General features: G+C 36.0%; 1 protein-coding gene across 3 annotated transcripts in view; it reads left to right on the top strand.

Annotated features, from left to right (window-relative positions):
* The first annotated feature begins 13,328 nt into the window (after positions 1 to 13,328).
* GABRB1 (gamma-aminobutyric acid type A receptor subunit beta1) overlaps positions 13,329 to 21,511 on the top strand; it is a 396,787-nt gene continuing 388,604 nt past the window's right edge. For 2 of the 3 annotated variants that reach the window (XM_068543013.1, XM_068543012.1), the window contains exons 1-3: positions 13,329 to 13,408; positions 13,571 to 13,662; positions 14,091 to 14,158. In XM_068543013.1, coding sequence (XP_068399114.1) covers positions 13,329 to 13,408; positions 13,571 to 13,662; positions 14,091 to 14,158 — 240 coding nt within the window. Of the gene's footprint in view, positions 13,409 to 13,570; positions 13,690 to 14,090; positions 14,159 to 21,511 lie in introns of all 3 variants that reach the window. The other variant, XM_068543011.1, reaches the window with a different exon arrangement.

The raw sequence follows: 21,511 nt of genomic DNA, 5'->3' as shown, positions 1-21,511 counted from the left end.
AATTAATTTGTTGTTAAGTTCAGATTTTAATTATTGACTTTTTCAAAATGGAATCTCTTACCACTTTCCCTATTTTTTACCCATACTTCTATTTTTCCTGTTATAAATATAAGTTGCCTTTTCCTCTTTAACAAAGAACCACTTTTCATGTAATCAATTATTGAATTTTTATTGTTTCTAGTTTTTAGCAATAAAACAAATGCCACAACAAAATAATGTGCTAATACTGGATATTTACAATTTTAGAATATGAATTTTCTTCATCTTTTGGCTCTTTACTGTCAATTTATAAAATTTATAGACATCACTAACTTTTAAAAAGGAAAATTTATGTTCCCTGAAAAGAAAATTTTAGGACTTTCCATTCTGATATTGGTTTAGCTTTAAAATATTAATTAGATTGAATCAAAATAATTTGAAACCGACCTCAAAATTCACTAATTTTGGAAAAAATATGCGTTTTCTCATCTGACTAATGAAAGATTGGTTGTGGCCTCATGTTGGTTAGCAGTAGGTGATACTGTTAATCATTTCTTTTTCCTTGACATACTTTCCTACCTTTGCTCTCAGGACACCAAATTCTCCTGGTTTTCTTCCTACCTGCTGTTCCTTCTTAGTCTCTTTTTCTAGTTCCTTTCCATCTACCTCAAACTCAAATGATTGAAAAGCCCCAGGGGACCTTGAATTTCTTCCTTTTTTACCTATACTCACAATGTTGGTGAAATTATGCAATCCACGACATTAAATGTCATCTTAGTTTGCTAAGATTGCCATAACAAAATACCACAGACTGGGTGACTTAAACAACAGAAATTTATTTTTTCATGGTTATGGACCTGGAAGTTCCAGATCAAGGTGTTTGCAAGTTTATGTTCTCCTGAAGCCCCTCTCCTTGGCTTGCAGATGGCTGACTCCTTGCTGTGTCCTCACCTGGCCTTTGTGTGTGAACTCCTGGTGTCTCTTCCTCTTCTTATAAGGACACCAGTCCTATTAGGTTAGGGTCCCACTTTTATAAACTCATTTAACGTTAATTTACTCTTGAAAGTACTGGGCCTATCTCCAAATACAGTCTCATTGAGGGTAGGGCCACAACATAAAAATGTTGGGGGAGCACACAATTAAGTCCATAACAAATATTGTCTACATGTTGATGGCTTTCAACTTTATACGTCCAGCCAAGACTTCTTCCTTGACATGAAGTCATCCAAATAAATGAAATTTAGCCTGTCCCAAACTGACTTATGACACAAACCCCCATTCCCAAACTGTCCCTCAACACAGTCTCTGTCTCGGACAATGACAACTCTTCCATCCGTTCAGCTCAGAGATTTTGGAGCCATCCTTAAGTCCTCGCTTTCCCTCACATACCATATCCAGTCTGCAAGTTCTGTTAACTCTAGCTTCAAAATGTGTCTAGAATATGACCACTTCTCATCACCACCACCCCATCATAGTTTTTTCACCTGGATTAGCGATATAACTCCTTCCCCCCTACTCTCCAGAAGTCTGCATTCCAGAGTAGCTAGAGTGATTTTGTTAAAAAGCAAGTCAGACTGTGCTATTGTCCACATCAGATTCTTCCACAGGCTTTCCGTCTTACTCAGAATATATCCTGTAACTAACTCACCTCCGGTTGCTTTTCCTGCCTCTCACTGTGCCCTAGCAACCCTGGCCTCCTGAAACACAACAGACACGCTTCCACTTCAGGACCTTTACACTTTCTGTTCTCTGTTGGAAATGGCTGTCCTCACTACATCTACATGGCTCACTCTGTCTCTATCTGCAGCTCTTTACTCAAATGTCATCTTTTCAATGCGGTCTTCCCTGCCGACCATTTCTAACGTTTCAGCAAACACATCCCTTCCCAGGTTTTCATTCCCTGGTTTACAATTTTTTTTCTCCTGTAACTGTCTAAATATACAGTATGCTTTACATATTTGCTTATGGTCCATTTCCTTCACCAGAATATAAACTCCATGATGGCAAGGGTGTATTTTTATCTGTTTTGTTCAGAGCTGTATACTCAGTATTTAGAATAGTACTTGGATCATATTAGACATTCGATAAATATTGTTGAATTTATTTATCCATTCATTCAACAAATATTTATTGTATATATATTTTGTGCCAGACAAAATTCTAGATAAGGGATATGCGTTGGTGAATTAAAGAAAAAGCTTCTTTTCCTCAGAGAGCTTTGATTGAGTGGCTTTATTGTAAGAATGGATATCATAGTGATGAACACAGAAATCCCAGCCACAATACTGGGTCATGTGGGCACACAGGAAATGCTGAGACCACTAGTAATAGCAGATATCATGATGAACTTGGAAGTGGAAGGCATTCATGGCAGCCCACAGTATGGTTGTATTTTTAGCTTTTCTGCAGGTGTGTAGATCTTCAATCATATGTGGTCTTATCTCAGGTGTCCTACCCTCATTATTACTCAACTACTACCTTAGTTACTGCTTGTCTTCTGGGGAAATTCTTCATTATCTGTTCACCAACTTTTGGATATTTCACTGTCTATGCTCCACCTTTTCTCCATCAGAAGCACTGTAGCACAGTAGTTAATAATACTGGCTTTAGATTTTGACTTTGTGAGCTTAAACCCTGGCTCTGTCATACCTAAGCTGTGTGACCAACAGCAAGTTGCTTTTCGAATCTGTTCTTCCTTTAAAAAAATCTGAAAAATGAAGACAATGTTGCCAGAGTTTAAAGACGTTAGGAATAAATGACTTAATAAAAGAATTACAGCAGTGATAGACACGTAGTAAGCATTAAATTGTAGTTTGTTTTAATTCATAATTTTTAGAAGAAGTATGGCTTATTCAAAATATCTGTTCCTCCTTATTTCATCACAACCAGTCAACGTCATGGCACCTCCTCTAACTCATAAATGTTTAATTTCTATACTTTTTGCCTATAGCTTCAGAATAATTGCTTAACAATTGCTTTCAATTTCACTGCATTTAACTGTAAAATTAAGGAATAACTTAGTTTATTGGTTTATTTGCATACCACTTAATTTTGTCTTAATTTCCTCTTTTTCGTATTGATGTTTTGTTTTGCTGTAGTAATCCTTAGGTAATGCTTGCCAAAAGGATTTGTAGGGGGCAAACTTTTCTCAGTCCTTTTATGTCTAAAAATGGCTTTATATTGTCAACACAACTGAATGCTAGTTTGTGAGAGTACAGAATTAGCACTTGAAAATCATTTTCACTCAGAATTTTAAAAACATTGCTTCACTGATTTCTGTTACTAAATTTGTTGATAATAATTTCAGATGCACAGGTTAATAAACTTTGTTTTTCTCCTGTTAAATAAAGAATTTCTGGTACTAAATATGCCGGTAAGAATGACAAATTATTTTCTTTTCCATGAAAATAATATGGTTTTTCTCAAGACAATCTTGAATTTATCCAAGATGCTCTGAAAATATACCAGAATATGACTGATTAATGCTGTTTAACATTTAATGAGCTTGTTCAATTATAAAACTGGTAACTTTTGTCACTTCTGGGACATTGTTATTTCTTTTACTATTTGTTCTTCTCCTTTTCCTCTACTCTTTCCTTATGTAACTTCTGAATCTCTTTTCAACGACTCTTTGTCTTTTTGCAATGCAATCTTGATAATTACTTGATTCTATTATCTGACTCACTAACAAAATCTTCAGTTGTGTTATTCGTCTATCAAATTTTCTTTTAAAATTTGCAATTACATTTCAAATGCCTAGATCCCCAGTTTTTTATTTTTGTTGTTATTGTGGACCTTTGTTTTTGCCTAACAGTTTATTCATTTTATTGGGTATTCTGTCTATACATAAATCTTTCTCAAGCTATTATATTTGCTTTAAAGTAGTCTTACTTTTCCATTAGGATTTAGTTTTCTGCTTGTGGAATTTATTCCTTTTTCATGATGTTGATTTTCCTTAAAGATTGGCTGACCTTTGATTATCTATCCACAGTTATATGTGAGGGTCCATATTAAACAGTATTTCATTTCTTAAACCCACATTAGAACCATTCCATGCCTATGGTTAATACATTTCTCATTACAGGAAGTGAAGGAGCCCTGCAACTTCCAGATGTTCCACCCCATATTTATTCAGCTTTAGCAGAGAGTAGAAGTGACTTTTGACTGAAGAAAACATTTTGTTGCTTAAAATGTTGGATGATTTAGATTTTATCTCCAAGAGGGAGAGTGGTTTTGTAAATTTGGCTTCTTCACTCAGAAAATGATTAATTCTTTAATTAACAAATTACACTGTCACTATATCATTCTAAGATCAGTCCAAACATCTAGGTTTTCCCAATTTTCCTTCAAATTCCTCTTAAAATAATTGGAAGAATTTTGATAACAACAAAATAAAAACATGTTAGTAATGTTTTGATCTCCGTTTAGTAGTGGTGAGTGTATTTAATATGGGGCAGAAAAATACAGTTTTATTTTCCAACCATATCTCCTTTCTTTTTCTGGTCTCATTCCTGTTCTTCCTCCCCTTCCTCCCTTCATTCTTCCTCCCACAATGTTCAGTTCTCCCCGAAATACCACCAGTTCCTTTATTGCCATAAACTGTGTAACCTGAAGCCTTTGCTTGGTTTTCCACCTGCCCCAACTTCTCCCAAGCACTTAACTCAGTGAATTCAAGGTCTAGCAGAAAGTTTCAATTCTCTAACACTACAGGGTAGTATGGAATGCTCTTTTCTCATTTATAGTAATTCAGATATGTTTACATTGTTAGTTTTTTCTTTTATTGTTTTATAATTTTTAAAAAATTTATTTAGTTTTGGCTACGTTGGGTCTTCGTTGCTGCGCCCGGGCTTTCTCTAGTTGCAGCGAGCAGGGGCTGCTCTTCATTGCGGTGCGAGGGCTTCTCATTGTGAGGGCTTCTCATTGTGGTGGCTTCTCTTGTTGTGGATCACAGGCTGTAGGCACGGGGGCTTCAGTAGCTGTGGCGTACGGGCTCAGTAGTTGTGGCTCGCGGGCTCTAGAGCGCAGGTTCAGTAGCTGTGGTGCACGGGCTTAGTTGCTCTGCAGCATGTGGGATCTTTCTGGACCAGGAATCGAACCCATGTCCCCTGCATTGGCAGGCGGATTCTTAACCACTGCGCCACCAGGGAAACCCTTGTTTTATAATTCTAAAAATATTTTTGAGTAAATGAATGAGCCCTAAGGTTATATGTTTAGATAGAAAACTGTTCACCTGGGTAATAGCCTGGCTTTTGTCCTTCAGTTAATTCCAGGTACTGAAAATTTAGTCTATGAAATAAGATGAAAAGTATAAATAGTTCCTACTAAAAAATAACTATAAAATCTCTACATATTAACAGAGTTATGAATGGCAACATTTTAAATGACTGTCTAAAGCAGTATCTCCTTGGTAGCAACCTGAATAGTCATTCTCTTTGATTTTCTTCTACCCACAGGTCCACATTGGTCAGCCAGAGGTCACAACATGCCAAGCACTTCCAGTTTTCAGAGTGACTCTTTACAACATTCCACTTGGGGAGCATAGGTCTGTTGTGCTTAAAGAAAAAATATCTCTAATTCTGGCTTGTTCTAAAAATGTGAATCACTCATACCATAGGATAAACCCTAAATGCACTTAATTACATGTGAGATTTTGCAAAAATCATGTAATTATATCAATAGAGGTTAAAAAAGTATTTTATAGTGGTAATATTTTTTTATAATTAATAGTGTACTGGTAAAGAGTATGGATTGTCATTAGACTACATAAATTTGAATTCTGTCTCTAACATTTCATTGTTTGATCTTGGATATATTAATGAACTTTCTGTGTCTCAGTGACTTCATCTGTAAAACAGAACTAATTATAGTATCACTACCTTATAAGGTATTATAAACACTAAAAATGTCAAGTGTTTAAAATAGAATTGGTAAGTAATAAGCCTATAAAAATGTTAACTATTCTTACTAAAACATATAAAATTAGTATTTTTAATAAAAGCAATAACTTGGAACAACTTTATTAATAAGATTGTATATTTTTAAACAAGAAATCTAATATTTATTTGGGTAGAATTCTGTTTAAAACAAGAAGAGAATACCCTTGTAGTCACTCCAAATACTGGAAATAGTAGAAATACTGGAAATAGTAATTTGAGAAGAAATTAAAAAGAAGTATAAACATAAGAAAAGAATAAAATATGAATTTATTTATGAAAAAATAATTTAAAAATTGTTATAGCATGATGATTAAAAGTAAAATGAAAAAGAGATAAAAATGTACCTGGCTGTATTACATGATAAAGTTTTAATCTCAAAAGTCCACATTATAATATATGAGTAAGAAGGGTGAAAAATACAAAGTAAAAAAAAAGACATTTTTCATATTAGCAGCTAAAAGTCTGTTAAATAACTGGCTATTAATATAGCCTGAAACAGAAGACCTTTTTATAAGAAAATAATAAACTTTTAGAGAATAAATTCATATGCAAAAAAATGAAATGAAACTATTTCCATTAGCACAGATAAAAATACTACTTAAGTTAATTAGTAGAGTTACTGTAATAACAAAGTTACACAGATTTTATAATCTTAATAAATTAATACAGTACTTAATCTACAAAATAAAGTGTGAAAGCATAACAAAGGATATGTATTTCAAAAATAGTGTGGCTACCTTACCAAAATTCAAACCTTACTAATAGTGATTGTAATAAAAATATATCATGAATGAAAGTTTGTAACCTTTCACCAGTTGTAAGATGAGCAAGATCTGGGAATCTAAAGTACATCATGGTGATTATAGTTAATAATTATTGTACTGTATATTTGAAATCTGCTAAGAGAGTAGATCTTAAGTGTTCTCATTACACACATACACACAAAGGTAACTATGCGAGGTGATGGATATGTTAACTTGGTTGTGGCAAGCATTTCACAATGTATACATATATTAGTAATTATTATATATATTATAATTGAATGTGATATATATATAACTAAGTTTATATATAATATATATGATACATATATCATATATCATACATATAAGATACCATATATATATATATAAAATATTAGGTTAAATCCTGATCAGAACCCTGATCAATTAAACAGAATACAAATTCCACAGATTCAGAAAATTGCATATTGCATGGCTGTTAGTATTACAAACTATCCTTAAGATAGATTGTGGTAATTTATCCTGCCTGCAAAGTGTATGAAATTATATTTCTCTACAGCATTCATGATGCTTGAGGTTAAATCCTTTTAAAATAACAAACTAGTGAATAAAAATGGTACTTCATATTTTAAAAAATATAAATTGTAAATATATCTTCCCAGTTTGTCACTTATTAGTTTTAATTAGTTTTTATAAAATATTTCAAATACCTAGAAATGTAGAGAGAGTAGAATAATAACACCCATTAATCAAAACATATCATGTTTTTTTCTTGGATAAAGTATTATAGATTCAGTTGAAGTATGTTTTGTATCCTAAAACCTAGTACCCTTCCTATCATTGTTGTCTATTTTTACAATAGATCTCTGTCTATTTTTCTATCTATCTGTCTATTATCTACCTGCCTCAAATCTATATCTGTACACATAAAATAATACATATGCTGATTTTTGCACTTAAATATTGTAAACTTTACTTAACGTTATCACACTCGTTTCATTCCATACCTAGCTCTTTTTATTGTTTGTTTTGCTTAATGTTTTATATTGAGATTTATCTGTGTAAAAGCATGTAGATATTTATATATTTTGAGTGTTGCATTCCATTATGTAACTATAGCTTATTTATTTATTCCCAACAGATAAATAAATATTTAGGTCGTTGCCAGTTTTACACTATTAAAAGCAACGCTGCGATCAGCATTCTTAGACTGCACGAGCATATCTTTATGGTGTGTTCCAGGTGGTAGAAATTCTGGGTCAAATGGCATGTGCATCTTTGACTTTATCAGATAGGCACAAATTGCTTTACAAAGTATTCAGATCCATTTATACGCCTCCTGAAAGTATATGAGCATCTCTAATCAATATTTGACATTTTTAAATTGTTCATATCTGATACGTTTGAAATGGCATATCATTGTTTTAATTTGCAATTCCTCATTTAGAGTGGCTATTTGTCTTTATTTTCTTTCTCTTTTATTTACTTGTAGGAGATCTTTCCTTTTTGATAAATTCTTCATACTAATCTTTAGGCAGTTAAATTTGCTGAAAAAACCTTCTTTCACTGTGTGACTTGACTTTTCACTATATTAATAGGGTCTTTGATTTAAAGGTTACATTTTTATGTGGCTATTGCTATTAACTTTTCCCTTCATAGTTTATACTTTCGTTTATCTTTAAATCCTTCTCTACACCAAAATCATAAATATATTTCCTATACAGGTTTCCTAAAGTTTTGAAGTTTTGGTTTATGTTTAAATTATGTATCCACCTGTAATACATTTTCATGCATGAAATTAGGTAAAAATCTACTTTTTTCCCTTTTATGGATAATAAATTGTCTCCATAGCATTTATTGAATAGCTCATTCTTTCCCAGTTTTCCTAAAATAGAGGAATATTTTTATGCTCTTTATTTGGTTTATTTTCTTTTTTACGATCTCTACATGAATCCCAAACTAAACACAAACTCTTTCAATTTCAATAGCTCAACAAGTCTTGATATCTCAAAGACAAGTGCCCCCATATACTCCCTCTTTTTTTCTTGCAGATTTTCTTGTCTTTTTTTTTTTTTTTTTTGGATGGCTTTATCATATTGAATCTTCCCAGCCACACATTTTTCACTTATCTAAGTCTTATTTTATGTCCTTCAATAATGTTATACAGATTCTCTATAAAACTCTTAAACTTTTTTCAGTTATTCCTAGATACATTAGAATATTTTTTATTACTGTAATAGAATAAGTTTTCCTATTATGGGTTTTGTTTTTTTTTTTTGGTAACTGCTGTGTATGAAAATACTACTAACATGTATTTAAACGTTATTTGATTTTGATGTCAGAAGGTTAGTTTAACTCTCTTACTATATTCTTATACATTTGGAGACTTTATCAGATTTTCTCTCTAGACAAACTCACCATGTGGAAATAAGGAAAGTTTAATTTCTTCCCTTTCTATTTTTTTTTAAAAAGTTTATTGTCTCATTGCAATATCATACCTCTATTATAATGTTAATTATTCCTACTTTAATGGAAGTACCTCTTAAGTATTATGATTAATTACTTTACTTTTCAAGTATATGTTTTTAAAATAACTTTAAATTATATATTCACCTCTATCAACATTTTCTCTTAATTTTTCTCCTTTTGTAAGCATACATCCAAGAGAAAAGATGTTCAATAATCATTTACTAAATGCTGAATTATTATATTATAGGTACCTATCTATTATTTTTATGGTTTAATTTTTTACATTTAAGTCTTTAACTCAACTGAAACTTAGTTTAGCAAAAAGTGTTAGAAAGTTCTTATATTTATTATTTTCCAAAGATATAATTTTGCTGATATTTATTGGAAAAACTGTCATTTATCCACTAATTTGAAACAATTTTATTACATACTTAATTTTTGTATACTGGAGTCAGTATCTGGGGAATGGAGGATAGCTAGGGTGGGCATTCATTTCATCCTCACTCATGGGAAGGAAGCTGCTTTGTAGTACTTCCAAACAATTACTATCACCTTCATTCCACATATATCCAGCCTGATATATCCATTTACATACGATTTTAAGCCAACTGGAGGACAGGTAATAATGGATTAATTATGACTGCAGAGTCTCATACTTGCTGAGCACAAAATAGATGCTCAATATATTTGACTGAAGCAAGACTGAATGAAGGTAAACTTTAGTTATATTCTTAAACAGTAAATAAAAATGTTTATTATATCGTTTTTAACAAAATCTCTATTAATCCTCCCCTTAAAGTGTGCCATCTACATTAAAGCTACACAGTATTTCTGATATAGCTTATCAAAACCAGCTTTAGCCTGTACATAATTTGTCTGGACTCAGTATTTACGAGAATAAATAAATAAGCAAGACTATCTTGAAAGTGAAACCAGCATTTTCAAGTTTGATCCCAATTCAAAGTAGCAATTCCAAGCTGCTTACTCTCAATTCTTATCAGTAAGGATATTCACTAAGAATATTTGTAACATGTGTAACGTTTCTTGATCTTGAGACACTTCCATCCTAGCTGGATGATAATTTTTTGTTTCAGTAAGAGTTAGCAGGAGAGGATAATAGGATGACCAATGGCTCTCAGGAGCAGCTTTCACAAAAAAAAAAAAAAAAAGGAAATTGAATTGATTCTTGAAGGGGGGAAGGTCTTATTTAAGAGGATTGGTTTGGGGATAAAACAAGCAACTTCACAGAGGAAATAAGTGTTGGCTTTTTCAAGCCGTAACAAATCCTGCACTATTTCTGGATCTGTGATGTTTAAAATTAAAAAATTTTTTTAGTTATTTCTCGGTATTATCTTGAATTTATTTTTTCCCATTTAGTTCCGAAAATTATTCAAGACAGTTTACACATTATATATATTTGTGCAACATATCTGTTTTTCAATTAGTGACAAAAGAAAATTAAATTTAGAATTCTAAAGCATCAGGGAGAAATATAATATATCAATATGCAGGTCATTAAGATCTTACATAATGATTAAAGCTGAATTGTACCTGTAATTCTAAGATTCCCAGTGGCCAAAGCGAATAAGGAAGTGAGTGAATTTTAGGATTCATATTGCCCATAATATACAAGCTATTCAGGAAACGAAACACTTTGCAGAGTACTAGGGTCTGGGAAAAATTTTCTCCCAGAGGTCTTCACACATATGATACTGAGTGGTACAGTGGGCTCCATCCTCAATAGTATCCCAATAACAGATGTGATCATGAGTATTTTATGACTTCTTGTAGTATCCTTCTATATAAGTGGAAGGCATAATTTAAATGCCAAATTCAGTGAAACTGATCCCAACTGGAGCATGTTAAACATTAGAATTCAAGTATGCAAAGTCACCAATAGTCTTCCTTAATTCTAGAATAAAATCTTGACCCTTTGGCAAACACTGCTAAATAAAATCCTGGTAGTTATTAAAAAAGAATTATTGGGGTTTATGGCCACCTAGAATACATAAAAAAAAATTAAGAAACATGATTAACATTGGTCCCAGAAGAAATGGCCATAGTGTTTAAGGTTGTCATGAGGCTCAAATGAGAAAATGAAATTAATGTATATGTAGAATGTCAAGGTCTACACATGTGTAACTGTATGTACAATTCTTTAGGCCCCTTTCAAAAGTCTCCAAGTCCTGATCTTTCCAACTATTTTATGTCTCCATTACATTTCTGAAATCTTGCACTAGTCTATCACCTCCTCTCTATGCTAAACATTATCTGACTTTAGTTTCTTTTGCTTAGGCTATTGTGATATCCCTTCTTCTTCCTTGTTCTTTTCGCTCTCTCTGGTTCCTCCTCTTGGGGTCTATGCTTAATAGCATAGAGCAGATAGGTTGATAGATTCTGGGTTAAAATGTTGATTCCACCATTTATTAGCTGTTTGGTATTAAATGAATTACATTACCTTGATTTGTTCTCAGTATCATCATCCATAAAATGAGAATAATAATAATAAATAATCATAATAATATCTACCACATTTGCATTGCTATAAGGTTTAAATGAGATCATCTATGTAATGTGCATGATAACCAGCAAATAGTCCACAGTTGATGAATGTTAATCCTTTTTATCATGATTATTCTATCAGAGCATTTTAAAACCTAAATCTGACCCTGACCCTACTTAAAACTGTCAGTGATTCCCAGAAGCTTAAATTTGCATAGTGGAGTATGTAACTTTCCTTGTTGTCTGGCCTCAGCTTCCCTTTGCACACTCACCACCTTCCATCGCTACCTCCCTCCTTTTATATTCTGCTCAAGTATTTCAGGGTTCAGCTATCTAAGCAGACCATAGGCTTTCAAGTCTCATAGTTTGTCAGTCTCTTTCAAGTCATTTGGCACATGCTGTTCCCTCCTTCTGGAGCGCCCCTCCCTCCCTGCTCTGGCAAAAAGCTTTCTGCTCCACAAAACATATCTGCCTCTCTCTGGTAGAAGTAACAACCCTCCTGCCACTATATAAACTATCTAGAGAAATATTGAATTTACTTATATTTATGTCCATCTCCCCTATCAGTCTGTGAATTTCTCTAGGTCGGGAACCCTTTTTAAGTCATCTCTGAGTCTCAAAATACCCAGAACATAGAAAAGATTTAATATATACTATTAAACAGATGAACAAACCCCTGGCAAAGGGCCTCCCGCCTCACATGTGCTCAATGGCTTCTACCGAATTGCATTGACTGAATTTAACTTAATTCAAACAACTCTTGCTCCTACAGAACCCCAATCTAATAGCAAAGAGACCAGACCCTCTGGGTGTTTCAGGGTCCTGTTTTGGGTTATTAATACATGCTAACACGCTGGCAATTAAAAAAAGAGGTTTTCCTTACTAGAACCTAGAAGAAAAGTGGGACTTGAGGCGAATGGCTCTAGAAAAAGGATTGCCTGCCCGAGATGCTGCCTCTGGCTTGCTTACCCCACCTCTCTCGCTTGGTGAGACAAGAAAGGCGGAGGGAAGAAAAGTGGGAGAGCAGGGGAGCGAGCGCAAAAGTCGAACCTCTCCTCTTCCTCCTCCTCCCATAGAGAAGGACGGCAGTAAGCCAGACGTGCTAAGACTCCTCTCAAGCGGACCTGATTCCTGGACTCCTCAAATACATCCTGAGTTTCCTTCTTCTGTGGCTCTCCCTCTCCACTCACTTCGCCCCCTCACCCCCATCTCTCTCTCTCTCTCTCTCACACACACACACACACACACAAACACACAGGCAACCAGAGAGAACCGCCTCTCCTCTAGACTCCCGGTTCTAAGACCACCGTGACTGTCAACGAAATATGCCAATCACAGGCAGCCTAAGCCATATCCCTGGGAACTGAGTAAAAAAATTAGGTTGAAGGCAGAAAGGAAATGAGCATAGCAACCTCCAGTGCACAGAGAAAGATCCGTATACACATGCAGGAGCAAGGAAACAGCAGGGTATCTTTTACTACGCGGAGGACGCGGAGCACCACAAACAGGAACTTTATAAAGGGATTGAAATCTGTTGCCTGTTCCACTAGGAATATTGTTTGCAAGGCACAAGGTGTCTTGTGGTAGTGAGCACCCTCTGCGCATGCGCAGGTCCATTCGGGAATTACTGCCCTGCCGCCGACTAAGTTGCATTCCTTGAATCTTCGCAGAAAAGACAATTCTTTAATCAGAGTTAGTAATGTGGACAGTACAAAATCGAGAGAGTTTGGGGCTTCTCTCTTTCCCTGTGATGATTGCCATGGTCTGTTGTGCACACAGGTGAGCTGCGGTTGTTGAATGTCTTTTTTCTTGGTGTTTTTCTTTTTACATGCTTGCTGGATCATGTAGCTCGTTATCTGGGGGGTAGGTGTGCCTGTCTATTTTTATGTCTGCTCGCAGTTTGTGCTCATTCTGAATCCGGTCCCTACTTCTTCCCTTCAGTGCCAATGAGCCCAGCAACATGTCATACGTGAAAGAGACAGTGGATAGATTGCTCAAAGGATATGACATTCGCTTGCGGCCGGACTTTGGAGGTAATGCTTCATCTTTTTTTTCAACCTGTAACCCATATCTAGTTCTCCTTTCTTGTCAAAGACAAATGTCAAAAAAAAAAAAAAAAAAAAGAAGCAGCAGCATGTCATTTTGGTAAGCGTGCCCTACGCTCTACGCTCTGGCCACACACACACACACACACACACACACACCACGCCGGAGCCCCAGTCGCAGGTGGATGAACCCCAGGCAGAGCCGACCTTCCCCCGGCCCGACACACCCTCTGCATAGTCACTGCATCACTCGTGTGCCCATACCTGTTTTCCCAGGCTGTCCCCGGCAAGGGGGTGGAGGGCTGTGGGTAGCGGGAGCCCATTCAGAATGTAGTAAGCGCAGGGAAGCCCCCGACCCTCCCCAGCCTGCGGCCACTCTGAGATTATGCCCATAATGTGTCCCACCTCCCCGGTAGGGCCCCCCGTGGACGTCGGGATGAGGATCGATGTCGCCAGCATAGACATGGTCTCCGAAGTGAACATGGTGAGTGGCCTCGCGACTGGCCCGGCAGCCGGGCTTACGCAGATGCGAAACGGACCGGTCCCCGTGCCCTCTGCGTTTCGTTGGCGGTCACCTCGCCCCGGCCCATGGATCCCGCTCCGCGCGCGCTCCCCACTCTGGCACACACACACCCTGCCGGCCCTGGTTTGTATTTTCGACACACACACGGGCTACTGCGGTGTTCCGGAGGAAACGTGCTCCGCACTATTTGGGGAAGGACGGTGACTGTGGCGCCGGCAGAGCCGGTGGGGCGGAGTCAGCGGTACTTTCGCTGGGTTTCCTTCGGTGTTGAGAGGCGTAGGGCACCACCTGCCGGCGGCCGGGCGGCCTGCACCAGAGGGTTCCCGCACGGTGGTCCGCGGCCGCCTACTCCGCAGGCACGGTCCCGGCAGCCGGTGAGCCGGACCCACCCACGGCCCGCCACAAAGCACCCAAGCACACAGATGAGGTTTCATAGCGTTCCCTCCCTCTTTCCAGGCTCTAGCACACCGAGTGGCAGGAGCAACAGGCTGAGACAACGGTGTCAAAGTGCTCAAGCCAAATTCTGGGGAGAGGCTTGTATTGTTCCCACGTGAGGGTTGATGAATTTGTCTTGCTGCATCTTGCGAGTTTAAGTTCAAACCGAATGGCTGGAGTTATTGCTTTGCTTTGCCTTATAAACCCAAGCATGCCGAAAAAGCCTGATGATCAAAGAGACAGTAGAAAAGGGAGGGGGGAGGAGAGGGCGATAGTAACCTAGGGAGCATAGTGCAATCTTTTCATTGCAAAGATTTCTTTTTCATTTCATTCTTTTATTTCATTTTTCCTCCTGCCTTTCTGAACCTGATCCCAAATGGATTGAAATCATAGCTGTCACTTTCTTTATTGGCGCTTTCCAACCACTGTGGGGTAGCAGTTTTCTAGTTAAGAGTTTCTAACTGTTGCTTCTTGTAAGGCAGGGGGGAAAGCCTGTTGATTTTCTAGAACCAGCCACCCAGGGAACAGCTAGATCTACCTGAGCAAAATGCCATTTTTATTCCACTTGCGAAAAAAAATATTGTGGCAGCAGAAATTTAGACAGCCTGAATAATTTAAAGACTAAAGCCTTTGGGGGTTTTATCACTCTATATTTGTAGAGGCTATTGAATTGTCATTTCATTTCATTATTAGTGAGTCATTTTGTTTTAACACGCTAAGGCTTAAGAATTTTTCTTTCTTTTTTTTAGATATGTCAGGGAAGAAATACATATATTTAAAATATATTGAGTAGGATTAGAATAAAAAGTGTGACTATTAAATTTCTGTATTTTAAAGTTTTACCTTCCCCTGCTTTAAACAGCTTATTTTAAATATTATTTTAAATTAATATCTCCAATGGTTGTATTAGAAAAACAATTTTGAAATATCAATGCACAATGAATATTCTCTGACTTGGAAAAGATTTTTAATAGACTCATTTATAATATTCTCTCACATACATGTCACTACCACAAAGCACCCAAGATGAACTATTGACAAACACTGGGGAATGTAATAACATGGGCACATATACAAATCATACCCAATCCATGCCATTGCGACTGGATAAATTAGGCAGTGAATTAGTTTAAGTTGTTTGTATCATGTAGATAAATGATGATAATAATTTCCTTTTCAGTCATTTATTTTGGCACCTGGTAAGTACCCACACAGATAATTTATAAAATAGGAGAAGATTCAGAAAACTCAAAAGGCAAACAGTGCCTTTGCCAGTGGTCTGCTTTTTAGAGTACTATGCTTTTCAGAATTTTTAAAATGTATAATTCTGTTGACTATATTTACAAACAACTTTTCAGTTTAAAACCAAAGACAAAACCAAAACTGAATCGAATAGGGAAGTTGCTGTTTAACCAAAACAACCACCATAACAAAAAAGCTCTGTATAATCAGTTGTTCAACTGAATTCATACAGAAGCTCAGAAAAAAAATAATTAATTTAATTTGCTGTACCACTGGAAATAGCTCTTAATGATGGAATAATATAGTCTATTTACTCACCGTACTGTGTGTATATGTACTTGATTTTTTAAAATATTCACCCAACAGATAAACCTTTAAAAAATATATTCTACTAAATTACCCATTACCTTTCCACAATAGTGTTAGAGACATGGTGGGAAAATAGAAACCACTGAATATAGAAAAATAATAAACCTTGATTTACTTATTCTTCCTTGCTTCTCTTTTTAATGAAATCTACCAACAAGACCCACGGTTTATTTTTTCTTCTATCATCTATAACAAAGCATGGGAATACATAGATTGGAAATAACTCCAAAAAAATTGGAAACAAAGGAATTTTAGGATCGAGGGTTCTATATAAGCAAAATCTGGATAGTTAGCCCTGGCTAAGAGCACTGTCTATGATATGCTTTGATTTTTAGATCATAAAGTAGGGTTGAAATGTCAATGGGAAATAAGACTTATTGCTTTTATATTAAGCATGTTTCAGAACCCTGATAGGCAGTAACTTCTGAGATTATTTAATAGGAAATTTTCAACAAAATTAACAAGAAATAAAAATGGACATCAAATATAATAAAAATAGTTTTAAAGAAAATTCAGATTAAAATCCATTGCTAAAACAAAGCTCATTTTTATATTTTTATTAATTACCATTATTATCCACCCATTTCCACATCTGGGAAAATCACATAATTGTACATTACATTAATGGGTTTGAAAACTAGATTGTTAATTTTTGTTCTTTTCCTATGCTACGCTAAGTGAAATATAATTCCAGATTGGTTTCTAACATTGTCTGTTTTATTAAAGACTAACGTCACATCAAGAGTATTTTCTGATTCACGTCCTTCAGGATTTAAAATATTTTTCCCAAATTTGACAGAGAGAGAGAGCTTTTATAGTCAAGAATCTCTATAATCAATAATTGTTAGTTTTGAGCAGTGAATGGAAAACTGCTGAAGAATAATTCTGATGCAGGGAAAAAAACCATACTTGAGAGCAAGAGTTTTCTTTTCAGGCAATAATATTGTTCATTAAATTAGGAAGGATTTTTCTTTTGGCATCATGGGATGTATTGTGCCTATGATAGTGACTATATACTATTATCTTCTAAACAGTCATCTTAAAAAAACTAGTATGATTTCCATATATTTTAAATTAAATTCCTCGAACCTTCTCTCTTAACAATTTCTGCCAAGCTGTATACCTACACACACACGCACGCGCACACACACACACACACACACACGGATGACTGAAGAGGAATAGGAGGCAGTTGGAACAAAAGGAGACAGTAGCCCCCAGAAATTGCCTTAAAATAACCACTAACACCTGCTAATATAAGCCCAATAAAACACAGATAATAGTAAGTAAGTCTTCTCTCAGAGTAGTAGATTGGGGGAACAAGATATTAACTATCTGCAAACAAAAGGTTGAACCCTTGTATTTTAGATTCCAATGACTAGCCGTTCCTTCTTATTAAAGAGGCAGCTCCTGATCATCAAGGAGGAGTTCCAGCCACAGAGCTCTCTGCCTCTGATCTAAAGACGATGGTCTGAGTGACCACCCCCAGAAAACTTGACATCTTTTGATTTCTAACTCAAAGGAGGTCTCAACCCAAGCTGTTCCCAGGAATGGATAGCTACTGTGTATTCATTGTTTCCTTCCTTTATGATGCATGGATGCCATAGTGAATGCTCTTATAGGCATTAAAATTAACAATAAAAACACCCGCCCCCCCCCAAAAAATAAAAATTAAAATGAGCCAATTTTCTAAATAATACCCAAAAGAAAAAGAAATTTTATTTACGAAATGTCCACTACTGTTAAATCCCACTGTTATTTTAATATTTGCTTCCAGAGGTTTCTGGTATATGCTTCAGTTATGTCTAATTACCATCCTCTTGGTGACACCAAACAATAACCACCTGTCACCACTTTCTCTAAGCCAGTGTTTCCCATTCTTTAATGTGTATCTGAATCACTCTGGGATCTCAAAATGTTAAAATGCAGTTTTTTATTCAGAGATCTGGGATGGGGTCTGATAGCCTACATTTTTAACAACTCCCAGGTGATGCCGATTGCTGGTATATGGGCAGCACTTTGAGAAGCAAGATTGTAGTACATTATTCTAAGGGCTAGCATTATTAAGAAATGAACCTTTTTTTCTCTTAAATTTCTCTAAGGATGATATTTTTCCAAGGTTTCAAATTAAGTTTCAAGTTAATTTCCAGGTAGTTAAACAGGTAGCTGTGCTCAAAAGGGAAAATTGAGTGTAACAGTTGATGATAAGGCTGATAGGGCTTGACTTAAACTAATAAGCAGTCCTCCTAACTGTGTCAATACTTATGAGTCCACCAGCCTTTAATGATGGCTATGAAAATGTTGCCAAGCCCAGTAATTCGGACAACACTATCCTGCTGCTTTACAATGACTCTTCTTCTTCACAATAATGAACATTGCAAACTGGGTTTCCCCCACTAGGAGCTTGCAATAGCTTTGTAAAAGAGCCTAAACATACTCTTGCTGCTGTCAGTAAATTCTCTGAGGTTATAACAGAATTCCTTTGCAAATAGAGCAAATAGGTCAGTACCATTTAAAGGCATGAACAGATATCAGCAGTTAAAGATATAAATACATTTTTCTCTTATATGAGTAATCAACCAGGTCTCACTTTTAGGTGCTGGGTTACAATATTGTACCATCTGGAGAAGCTAAGAGAGGAAAAACTTCCCTTTGCCTTTCTGTTTGGAGATAACAGAAAGATCTTTTTATACTCTAAGCCACATCAAAGCAAGCCTATCCAGGTTTTTTAAAGTTTGCAGTCACATTTGAAGGACTGTGTTCTTAGGATTATGTGACCAGACTAGGTATTACAGTGTGTACTATAATGAAAACAGTAACATTTATTGAACACATCCTATGTATAAGGTATGGCTATCAAATGCTTTATATTAGTAGCTCATTTAAGGCTATAGAATTATCATCCCCCATTACAGATGGAGAAACTGAGGTGGAGAGAGGGGGAAACATGTTGAGAGAGGTTAAATAACTTGCTCAGAAGTTACAGATCTAGTAAAGGGCAGAAGAAGGATTTGAACCCAGGCAGGCTGCCTGCAAGAGTCTGGCTCCTATCTATGAGGCAAGTAAAAAAATATTCCTGGCATTTAGCTTTGAGACCTTAAGCGAGTCACTTGACTTCTCCAGGCCTCAGGGTTCTCCTCTGTAAAATGAAGGTAATTGACGCAATTGCTAAACCTCTTTCCAGTTCAAATATCTACCATATAAACTTAGGCTATTAAAGATTTTAGACTCTGTTAAAATCAAGATTCTTCCTCTTCATCGTATTCTCCTGTTAGATTCCATCTTATTCCATTTTGTTCTCCTTTTAGATGTGTCAGTCAACAAGCATTTATTAAATTCCAACTGAGTGCCAACTCCGGTAATCTCCTGGGAACGTTGCGGTAATGATTGTGTGCAATCTGGGGCCCCTTGGATTACCATTTTAATTGGTCATAGCATTATCATCCATTTTTTCCTAAACACATTCCCAAAGACAGCAACAAGAAATGTTGAATCCATGGTCTTTAAAATGAGACATGAATGGTGCCTGGTTTATATCGTATTAAGCGTAGGAGCCAGGACCATATTTGAAGTATTTCCATCTGGTACTGTCCATCGTATTCAAACAGGGAACATTGCTCAACTATTGCCAAACTAATAAATGTTTCAACACTTAATGTGAAACAGAAGGAAACCTTTATTTTCCAAGATCTGGATATCCCAAAGATTTGCCCAACCCACCTAAAATCTTTCCATCAGGTGGTCTGGGAGCAAGGGGTGAAGCCACAGTGTTCATCTCCGCTGACCATCACTTACTGTCAATTCTGTAAATGTTTGGTGCTTTTTGTCATGGCAGGCCCCCAAAGTCTTGATAGCACCCTCAAAACACACATGAATCAAATCTTGCCTTATTAGGGAAGGTAAAATATTACAAAAGAAAAAAAAATGATATTAAATATTTCCAAATGATTTGAGTTTCAATAACTCAAATGACATTATCACACTTAAGGATAGTAGAAAGATGAATGGTATATGCTTGCTGTTGATTAAATGTTAATACAGTTTCCCCATGAGCTTTTTCAGCGGAGTGAATCCTATTTTTTGTAATACCAGGATTGAGTTTCTGCATTTTAGAATATTTCTGTTTTCAGAAGATCATGCATTCCATGAAGTCTCTTGACTGATGATTGTTGAAGGAAGTTATAGTCAGTAGCACATAACAGTCTATTACTTAGCCCTTGACAGAAATGCTCAAGAAACGGTTTAAAATTAATTCCTATCAGTGGTGATAACTTAGTAAAAAAGGCTGGTAGGAAGAAGAATGAAAGATCAGTGGGTTTTCTTTAGTGAGCCCAGTATCCCCTTCTTAGAATCTTCAAGTCCTCATTGTTTTTCCACTAATAGTTTTTTTTCTTCTACCCCTCCATTAAGTGCCTAATGTGTTTTCCCTCTTACAGCCCCAATAAAACTGTCATCGTATTGTATATTTAAGATTAAAGGCATTTTCCCAGGAGCATTCAATCACTCTAGTGAATAAAGCAGATAGGGTGTCTATCCTTGTGGGGTTTATAGTCTTTTTTAAAAAAATATTTAAAATCTCTATTCTTGAAGTAAAGTTTTTTTTCCCTTTTGGAAGATTTTTGAAACATCCATAGTTACCTTGGTCATGGGATGTTTTGGTTCAACATGTACTTACTGAACACTTAGTCTTTTATCGTGCCCTGAACTGGGTGCTAGGGATGGAAAAATGACCAAGACATGTTTCATACCCTCAAATATTGGGTTGGCCAAAAAGTTTGTTAGGGTTTTTGTGTAAGATGTGATGAGAACACGCGAACGAACTTTTTGGCCAGCCCAATATTTTACAGCGTAGAGGAGAATGCAGAAACCAAGTTATTTAAAACAATGTGGTAGTGGCTCTGATAGAGACATGTATGTCCAGCGTCCTATGGGAGCATAGAGGAGCAGTTTCTAAGGCACGGTGAAAGGTTAATTCCTAAAGAGGAATAGTAGTGAGCACCATGTGTAGGCTGCAAATGAGAAGAAGAACCTTCCAAGCAAAAGGAAAGGCATCAGCATTGGCAAGTATGCCTGAAAACAGTATGGAGTGTTCTGGGAATTATAAGTCGTTCACTACTGCGAGAACTTAAAGGGCACAGGGAAGATTGTCAAGAAATAAGACAGGATGTTAACAGCAAGATGTAGGACAGTGTTATTGAATGTTCTCACTTGTCTAAAAAGAAGCCTTTCTAGAAACATACATATTTTTTTGTATATGCGCTGACCACT

Source organism: Eschrichtius robustus, chromosome 4, assembly GCF_028021215.1.
Source record: "Eschrichtius robustus isolate mEscRob2 chromosome 4, mEscRob2.pri, whole genome shotgun sequence".
In the NCBI taxonomy this organism is placed as follows: domain Eukaryota; kingdom Metazoa; phylum Chordata; class Mammalia; order Artiodactyla; family Eschrichtiidae; genus Eschrichtius; species Eschrichtius robustus.
This window is presented reverse-complemented; position numbering and strand designations above follow the sequence as displayed.